Consider the following 9,673-nt stretch of genomic DNA (forward strand, 5'->3'; position numbering starts at 1 on the left):
GTGGGGACACCATAGGGGGTGATGGTGTCATCACAGTGGGTGATGGGCTCTGTTGGGCTCTGTTGGGCTCTGTCGGGCTCTGTCGGGCTCTGTCGGGCTCTGTCGGGCTCTGTCGGGCTCTGTCGGGCTCTGTCGGGCTCTGTCGGGCTCTGTCGGGCTCTGTCGGGCTCTGTCGGGCTCTGTTGGGCTCTCTTGAGCTCTGTCGAGCTCTGTTGGACCCTACTGGGCTTTGCTGAGCTCTGTCGGGCTTTGTTGGGCTCTGTCGGGCTTTGTTGGGCTCTGTCGGGCTTTGTTGGGCTCTGTCGGGCCCTACTGGGCTTTGCTGAGCTCTGTTGGGCTCTATTGGGCTTTGCTGAGCTCTGTTGGGCTCTGTCGGGCTTTGTTGAGCTCTGTTGGGCCCTACTGGGCTTTGCTGAGCTCTGTTGGGCTCTGTTGGGCTTTGCTGAGCTCTGCTGGGCTCTATTGGGCTTTGTTGAGCTCTGTTGGACCCTGTTGGGCTTTGTTGACCTCTGCTGGGCTCTATTGGGCTTTGTTGAGCTCTGTCAGGCTTTGTTGGGCTCTGTTGAGCTCTGTCGGGTTTTGTTGAGCTCTGTTGGGCCCTGTCAGGCTTTGTTGAGCTTTGCTGTGCTCTATTGGACTTTGTTGAGCTCTGTTGGGCTCTGTTGAGCTCCATTGGGCTCTGTTGGGTTTTGTTGAGCTCTGTTGGGCTCTATTGGGCTTTGTTGAGTTCCACAAAGGAGAAATTCAGAGATGAATTCACTCTTTATTTAATTAATGACTTATTGAAGGATTTGCCCCAATCTGTATGTAATTAATGATTCGTTTAAGGATTTGCCCCATGATATAATTTTGAAATCTGCTTTTTTTTTTTGGAAAATTGCATGAAAACGGGGAAAACTAAGCGGAAAATCAGCAATTCCAGGCCTTCTCGCAGATCCAGCGGTGGGCGTGGGAGCAGCGCTCGTCGCTCCAGACGCCGCCAGCCCCGATGACGCCGCAATCCTCCTGCTCCTTGTCCGTGTTCTCCGTCCATGTGTCCCAATAACTGTGAAAACGGGGCCAAAATGATTAAAAACGCAACAAGTCTATGCACAACTACCAAAAAGGTGAATTTTTGGTGCATCAACTTTGCCGTTTTCCTTTGATTTCCTGATTATTCCCCATTTTTAGGGGTGTTACCTGATGCTGGTGCGGTCGCCGTTGGTCCAGACCCAGTTTCCCTCCTGCAGCTGGTCCGTCACCCCCAACCAGTACAGGCTGCTGCTGTTCATGTTCTCCACTAAAAATCCCTAAAACGAGGCAAAATTGGTTAAAAAAGTCCCCAAAATTCAGCTCGGCTCAACTCGCTCAACCCAGCTCAACTCAGCTCAGCTCAACTTGCTCAGCTCAACTCAACTCAACTCAGCTCAGCTCAATTTAACTCACTCAGCTCAACCCAGCTCAACTCAGCTCAGCTCAACTCGCTCAGCTCAACTCAACTCAACTCAGCTCAGCTCAACTTAACTCACTCAACTCAACCCAGCTCAACTCAGCTCAACTTGTTCAGCTCAGCTCAGCTCAACTCGCTCAACCCAGCTCAACTCAGCTCAGCTCAACTTAACTCACTCAGCTCAACTCAGCTCAACTCGCTCAACCCAGCTCAACTCAGCTCAGCTCAACTTAACTCACTCAGCTCAGCTCAGCTCAACTCGCTCAACCCAGCTCAACTCAGCTCAGCTCAACTTAACTCACTCAGCTCAACTCAGCTCAACTCAGCTCAACCCAACTCAACCCAACTCAACTCAGCTCAACTCAGCTCAGCTCGGTTCAACTCAACTCACTCAGCTCAACTCAGCTCAACTTGTTCAGCTCAGCTCATTTCGTCTCAACTCAGCTCAACTCGACTCAACTCGTTTCAACTCAGCTCAACTAATCTCAACTCATCTCAGCTCAACTCAGCTCACCTCAACTCAGCTCACCTCGACTCAACTCGTTTCAACTCAGCTCAACTAATCTCAACTCATCTCAGCTCAACTCATCTCAACATCTCAGCTCAACTCAGCTCAACTCAACTCAGCTCAGCTCAACTAATCTCAACTCAGCTCAGCTCATTCAGCTCAACTCAGCTCAGCTCAACTCAGCTCAGCTCAACTCACCTCAACTCAGCTCACCTCAACTCAGCTCAACTCAGCTCACCTCAACTCATCTCATTTCACCTCAACTCAACTCAGCTCAGCTCAACTCAGCTCACCTCAACTCATCTCATTTCACCTCGACTCAACTCAGCTCAACTAATCTCAACTCATCTCAGCTCAACTCATCTCATCTCAGCTCAACTCATCTCATCTCAGCTCAACTCAGTTCAACTCACCTCAACTCATCTCATTTCACCTCAACTCAACTCATTTCAACTCAGCTCAACTAATCTCAACTCATCTCAGCTCAACTCATCTCAACTCATCTCATCTCAGCTCAACTCACCTCAACTCACCTCAACTCATCTCAGCTCAACTCAGCTCACCTCAACTCATCTCAGCTCACCTCAACTCAGCTCATTTCACCTCGACTCAACTCAACTCAACTCAGGTCAACTCAGCTCACTCAACTCAACCCAACTCAGCTCAACTCGTCCAGCACAGCTCACCTCACCTCATCTCATTTCACCTCGACTCAACTCAACTCAGGTCAACTCACTCAACTCATCTCGCTCAACTCCCTCAACTCAACCCAACCCAACCCAACCCTCCAGGCGCACCTGTTCTTTCTCGGAGTCGACGATGACGAGATGCCCGTCCTGGTCGGCGCAGAGCTCGCCGGCGTCCTCCCAGTTCGCCCGTTCCGACGAGAAGAAGTAGCAGCTCTTCTCGAAGATTTGCCACCCGGCCGAGCACTTTTTGCCGTCGGGGACGGACCTGCAGATCAGCGCTGGTTGGTGGGGAGGGAGATGATGAGAAACGGCCGCAGAAAGGGAGGGAATTTGGTTATTTTGGGGGGAAATGCGGTGTGTTCGTACCGGCGATGTCCTGCAGCTCCTGGTGCTGCCGCTGCATCCCGCTCCGCAGCCGCGTCTGCTCGCGCCGCCGCTCCCGCAGCTCCCGCCGCACTGCGCGACCCCCAAATGCCCCCGTTTACCCCATTTCCAGCCTTTTCCCCCCAAGATTTACCACTTTTCCATGTGCAGGAACCCCAATAGGGGCCATGGGTTTGGGGGACATTTTGCTGCTCTATGCTCGTTATATAGTTTAATGAATGACTTATTTAAGCATTTAGCCCATGATATAATTTAATTAACAACTTACAGAATGGGGCGAATCCTTCAATATTTAATGATTCATTTAAGCATTTGGCCTACAATATAATTTAATTAATGACTTATTGAAGGATTGGGCCCATTCTGTATTTAATTAATGACTCCTTTAAGCATTTGGCCCATAATATAATATAATTAATGACTTATTGAAATATTTGGCCCATAATATAATTGAACTAATAAGTTATTGAAGGATTGGGCCCATTATGTATTTAATTAATGACTCCATTAAGTATTTAGCCCATGATATAATTTAATTAATGACTTATTGAAATATTTGGCCCATAATATAATTGAACTAATAAGTTATTGAAGGATTGGGTCTATTATGTATTTAATTAATGACTCATTGAACGATTTGGCCCAGTATATATTTTAATTAAGGATTTATTGAAGGATTTGCCCCATTCTGTACTTAATTAACGACTCATTTAAGCCTTTAGCCCATGATATAATTTAATAATGATATATTGAAGGATTGGGCCCATTCTGCATTTAATTAATGACTCATTTAAGCATTTGGCCCATGATATCATTTAATTAATCACTTACTGAAGGATTTGCCCCATTCTGTATTTAATTAATGGCCTCTTTAAGGATTTGCCCCATGATATAATTTAATTAATGATTTATCAAAGGATTAGGCCCATTCTGTATTTAATTAATGACTCCATTATGCATTTGGCCCATAATATAATTGAACTAATGACTTATTGAAGGATTCACCCCATTCTGTATTTAATTAATGACTCCTTTAAGGATTTGGCCCACGATAATAATTGAACTAACGACTTATTGAAGAATTGGGCCCATTCTGTATTTAATTAATGACTCCATTAAGGCTTTAGCCCATGATATAACTTAATTAATGACTTCTTGAAGGATTGGGCCCATTATATATCTAATTAAAGACTCATTGAACTATTTGGCCCACAATATATTTTAATTAAGGGTTTATTGAAGGATTTGCCCCATTCTATTTTTAATTAATGGCTCCTTCAAGCATTTGGCCCATGATATAATTTAATTACTGACTTATTGAAGGATTTGCCCCATTCTATATTTAATTAACAACTCCTTTAAGCATTTGGCCCATGATATAATGTAATTAATGACTCATTGAAGGATTTGGCCCATGTTATTATCCCATGTTATTATCCCCAAATGGGATCCTCATGGGCATGAATCCCGTGGGCCAAATCGCTCCTTTTTGGGGCTAATTCCTCCAGAATTGGTTCACAGGTGGGTGATTTGACACCAACCAGTGCCACAAAATGACCCAAACGCCCCCAAAATCGACGCCGCTCACCGTCTGCTTGGCTCTCCGAGAAGTTCGAGCGCAGGAGCTTCAGTTCGGCCGACATTTCCATCTCTGGGGTGAAAAGGAAGGAAAATAGGGCTGGGTGAGGGTGAAGAATGGCGAATGGTGTCCAAATCTGCCCAAATTTGGGCTTTTTTGGGGCTGAGCGGGGAATTAAGGGGCAGATTTAGTCTGGGTTTATAGCCCGCGGAAGGTTCCAGGATGGGGGAAATTTGGGGCTAAACCCCTAAAGTTTTTTTAACATATTTATTGATTTTTTTATTAATATTATTAAGTATTATTGATTTGGTTTATTTAATTTTTGAAGGAAAATATTTTTAAAAGAAAATTTAAAAAATATTTTTTCATTTAAATGATGATAATGACTTCTTCTTGTTTCTTCTTACTTGTTCTTTCTTCTTGTTCTTCTTGTTATTTCTTGTTCTTCTTGTTCTTCTTGTTCTTCTTGTTCTTCTTGTTCTTCTTGTTCTTCTTGTTCTTCTTGTTCTTCTTGTTCTTCTTGTTCTTCTTTCTTGTTCTTTCTTGTTCTTTCTTGTTCTTCTTGTTCTTCTTGTTCTTCTTGTTCTTCTTGTTATTTCTTGTTATTTCTTGTTATTTCTTGTTCTTCTTGTTCTTCTTGTTCTTCTTGTTCTTCTTGTTCTTCTTGTTCTTCTTGTTCTTCTTGTTCTTCTTGTTCTTCTTGTTCTTCTTGTTCTTCTTGTTCTTCTTGTTCTTTCTTGTTCTTCTTCTTGTTCTTCTTCTTGTTCTTTCTTGTTCTTTCTTGTTCTTCTTCTTGTTCTTCTTCTTGTTCTTCCTGTTCTTCCTGTTCTTCCTGTTCTTCCTGTTCTTTCTTGTTCTTCTTGTTCTTTCTTGTTCTTCTTGTTCTTCTTGTTCTTCTTGTTCTTTCTTGTTCTTTCTTGTTCTTTCTTGTTCTTTCTTGTTCTTTCTTGTTCTTTCTTGTTCTTTCTTGTTCTTTTTGTTCTTGTTCTTCTTGTTCTTTCTTTTTCTTTCTTGTTCTTTCTTGTTCTTGTTCTTGTTCTTTCTTGTTCTTTCTTGTTCTTTCTTGTTCTTTCTTCTTGTTCTTTCTTCTTGTTCTTTCTTCTTGTTCTTTCTTCTTGTTCTTTCTTCTTGTTCTCCTTGTTGTTCTTCTTGTTCTTCTTGTTCTTCTTGTTCTTCTTGTTCTTCTTGTTCTTCTTGTTCTTCTTGTTCTTCTTGTTCTTTCTTGTTCTTCTTGTTCTTTCTTGTTCTTTTTCTTGTTGTTCTTCTTCTTGTTCTTGTTCTTCTTGTTCTTTTTATTCTTTCTTCTTGTTCTTTCTTCTTGTTCTTGTTCTTGTTTTTTCTTCTTCTTGTTCTTGTTCTTCTTCTTGTTGTTATTTCCATTCCGAGGTGGAATTCAACCCAAATTGTGCTGCCGAACGCCTTTTAGCCCCATTCCCCACCCCACCGGACACCCGATTCCCAGCAGGCTGAGCCACATTTTAACAGCAAAACCGCCTCTTTTTGGTTGTTTTTTCACCATTTTAACCAAACCGGCCTCTTTTTCACCCAACGCAGACCCCCCCAGTGGCCACTCACGTTTCACCAGCCCCACGGCGAACAGCAGGACCCACGCGACAAAGCTCAGCGCCACCAAGAAGTAGAGAATGGCCACCGACGTCGCCCCACGGCTCCGGCCCCCGGGGCCTCCGTGCTCCAGGTCACCTACAGGAAGAAATTGGGGCGAAATCGCAGGTTTTTGGGTGAGGACGCAGCCAAGGGCTCCGCCATGGCATGGGGGGGGTAGTAGAGGGCGACTCACCATTTTGGGGAGGGTCTGGAGACATCGGTTTCCCCGCCAAGGTGTAAACTCCTGTTTGGAGGAGTGTTAGAGTCACGGGGTGGTGTTTTGGGGGGATTTTAGGGCATTTTGGGGGCAAATTTACCCCAGTTTCCCCACCAGGGTCTAAACCCCTGTTGGGAGGAGCTTTAGAGTCACGGGGTGGTGTTTTGGGGGGGATTTTAGGGCATTTTGGGGGCAAATCTGCCCCAGTTTCCCCACCAGGGTCTAAACCCCTGTTGGGAGGAGCTTTAGAGTCACGGGGTGGTGTTTTGGGGGAATTTTAGGGCATTTTGGGGGCAAATCTGCCCTGGTTTCCCCACCAGGGTCTAAACTCCTGTTGGGAGGAGTTTTAGAGTCACGGGGTGGTGTTTTGGGGGGATTTTAGGGCATTTTGGGAGCAAATCTGCCCCATTTCCCCACCAGGGTCTAAACCCCTGTTGGGAGGAGCTTTAGAGTCACGAGGTGGTGTTTTGGGGGGGATTTTAGGGCATTTTGGGGGCAAATTTGCCCCAGTTTCCCCACCAGGGTCTAAACCCCTGTTGGGAGGAGCTTTAGAGTCACGGGGTGGTGTTTTGGGGGGGATTTTAGGGCATTTTGGGGGCAAATTTGCCCCAGTTTCCCCACCAGGGTCTAAACCCCTGTTGGGAGGAGCTTTAGAGTCACGGGGTGGTGTTTTGGGGGGGATTTTAGGGCATTTTGGGGGCAAATTTGCCCCAGTTTCCCCACCAGGGTCTAAACCCCTGTTGGGAGGAGCTTTAGAGTCACGGGGTGGTGTTTTGGGGGGGATTTTAGGGCATTTTGGGGGGATTTTGGGGGCAAATCAGCCCCAGCATGATCCACCTGTTCCACTTTTGCTCCTCGGCGGATCCTCGGGGGTCGCGGGTAATTTGGGGCCCCGATTCGACTCCGATAAGGACACGTCGTCGTAATCATCGTCGAAACTGTCGGGAGACGCTACAAAACGGGGAAAAATGGGGGAAAATCAGTGGTTTTTGCGTTTCACCCCCTTTCCCACCCCCTTTCCCACCTTCGTCGCGAGGTTTTTACACCTTTTGCTCAAAATCGGTGGATTTTTAGGGAGTTTTATAGAGTTTTAGGCCGTCGCTCCACCCTTTGAATTTTGGCCACAATCCAAGTGATTCGAATGAATTTTTAAGCGAAAAGAGACGAATTTTAGCAAATTGAGGATGGATAAATTCCCTCTAAATCCACCCCAGAGTGGAATTTTGGGGATATTTAGGGGGTAATTTGACCTCATTTGACACAAGGAGCCAAATTCGGAGCGAAACGCGGGACACGTTTGAGTGGCCAAGCTCCGAATAAAGCACAAGGGGGGACCTTGGGGAGTTCTGCTTTCCATTTATACAGCAAAAAGAGCCCAAAAAGGTGAAATTAGGACAAATTACCTGGTCTGAAGTCACCCACGGGTGTCATTTTCCCAGCGACGGAGTAAATTCCTGCCCAAAAAAGAAAGGAGAAGAGCGTTGGGATAGGGGGAGGAAAGCGAAACCGCGTTGGTCAAACCACAGGGTGGAAGTTCCGGTGGTTTCTTAAGGCCCGATGTGGAATTTAGTGCTGAAATCGGGGTGAAAACGGGAGGTTTGGGGTTTTTTGGGTGCAAACAGAGGTTTGTGTGACATCGCGAGGATGTCATCGCTGTCCTTTATGGTTTAAATTAGGAGGATGTTGCGTGTTGTCCCTATGAACTGAGGCTTAGTGGCTGAATCCAGATCCATTGGCCGCGGAGTCCAGTCCGGGATTGAACCAGAATCCACGCAAACGGCCCAAAATCTCCCTAAATTGCCCCAAAACGTACCTGTTTGCCTCGGCGGGCGCTTGCCGGGGGGTCCCAACCAATTGCCGTAGGTCTCCATGGCACCGCCGTTTCGCTTCCTCCTCGCTCGCCCCAAAAAGGCGCCGTTTTGGGCCAATTCGCCCACGGCGGGTTGGGTTTTGGGGTGGGAACCGGTGAATTAGGGGATTTAAGGGTGTTCGGAGCGATAGTTGGGGGGTTTTTAGGGGTCGGTGTTGACGGCGGTGCCGGTGACGCCCAAATGGAGCCGGCGCGGTTCGGCAAAACAGGCGCCGCGCTCCGGCGCCCGCGAGTCGCCGATTTGCATGTTTGGCCCCAAAAACGCCCTTCGGTGCTTTCTCTTCCCTTTTTCGGGGTGTTTTGGTGCGCGGGTCATGGGAAAAAAGGTGCGGGCGGCGCTGGGTTTGGGGGCAAAACGGTGATTTAAGGGGGTGGGTTGTTAATTGGGGTTTTGGCTCTGATTAGGTGGTGGTGTGTGGAGTTTTGGTGTTGATGAACGCCACCAAAATTGGTCAATTTGCGCCCAAAAAGTGACTCGGTGAAGAAGAAGTGAAATGATAATGAATGGCCCCCAAAATCGCTCGGTTTCCCCCCAAAAAGCGACCTGGCGAACGCCCCCCAAATCACTCAATTTCCCCCCAAAAAGTGACTCAGCGAAGAGCAAATGAAACGTTAATGAACGCCCCCAAAATCGCTCAGTTTCCCCCCAAAAAGCGACTCCGCAAGGAACAAGTAAAACGTCAATGAACGCCCCCAAAATCACTCAGTTTCTCCCCAAAATCGCTCGATTTCACCCCAAAAAGTGACTCCACAAAGAACAAATGGAACGTTAATGAATGCCCCCAAAATCGCTCAATTTTCCCCCAAAAAAGTGACCCCTCAAGGAACAAACAAAACGTTAACGAACGGTCCCAAAATCGCTCAATTTCCCCCCAAAAAGTGACCCCTATAAGGAACAAACAAATTGTTAATGAACGCCCCCAAAATCGCCCAATTTCACCCCAAACCACCGGCTCCCACCACTAAACTTCCCACGTTTTTATGTCTTTAAGCTCTTTTAGGGTTTTATACATTTTTATTCTTTAACTACTGAAAGCAGAGTGGTTGAAAATGCCCTAAAGCCCCTAAAAAAGCCACTTTGCAGCATCCAGGACCCCCCCAGTGTCCCCATGTTCCTGGGGACCCCCCATCGCATCAGCTACTCGACGTCCCATAGGTGGATGTGACTGCCTATCATCGTCCGCCAGCCAATAAGAGCCGCAAATCTCCCTGGGGATCATCCACCTGTGCTGGAGGAGTGAACGCCTCCTGCTCTCCACGCTCCCATAGGTTGTCTCCCCTTCTCCTGCACCAGCCATTGGTGAGTTCTTCTGTCAATCAAATCCAAACCCCTCCGGCTGAAGGGGGGGGGCCTGTTGTCCTCTCCTGTCATCCAGGTGCCACTCCAGCGAG

General features: G+C 46.8%; 1 protein-coding gene across 2 annotated transcripts; it reads right to left on the minus strand.

Moving 5' to 3' along the window:
- Nucleotides 1-773: 773 nt before the first annotated feature.
- LOC136114014 (hepatic lectin-like) lies at nucleotides 774-8,458 on the minus strand. Of its 2 annotated transcripts, XM_065859308.2 has the most exons (10): nucleotides 8,225-8,458; nucleotides 7,815-7,865; nucleotides 7,249-7,362; nucleotides 6,388-6,438; nucleotides 6,165-6,290; nucleotides 4,599-4,661; nucleotides 2,993-3,082; nucleotides 2,735-2,904; nucleotides 1,180-1,289; nucleotides 774-1,045 (listed from the first exon to the last, which is right to left on the minus strand). In XM_065859308.2, the coding sequence occupies exons 1-10, from the start codon at nucleotides 8,280-8,282 to the stop codon at nucleotides 910-912; spliced, it is 969 nt and encodes a 322-aa protein (XP_065715380.2). In that variant the 5' UTR covers nucleotides 8,283-8,458; the 3' UTR covers nucleotides 774-909. The 2 variants fall into 2 exon arrangements, with proteins under 2 accessions (XP_065715380.2, XP_071656794.1); XM_071800693.1 differs by lacking the exons at nucleotides 2,993-3,082; nucleotides 8,225-8,458 and having other exon boundaries at nucleotides 7,815-7,883.
- Nucleotides 8,459-9,673: the final 1,215 nt, after the last annotated feature.

Source organism: Patagioenas fasciata, chromosome 32 (assembly GCF_037038585.1).
Source record: "Patagioenas fasciata isolate bPatFas1 chromosome 32, bPatFas1.hap1, whole genome shotgun sequence".
Taxonomy (NCBI): domain Eukaryota; kingdom Metazoa; phylum Chordata; class Aves; order Columbiformes; family Columbidae; genus Patagioenas; species Patagioenas fasciata.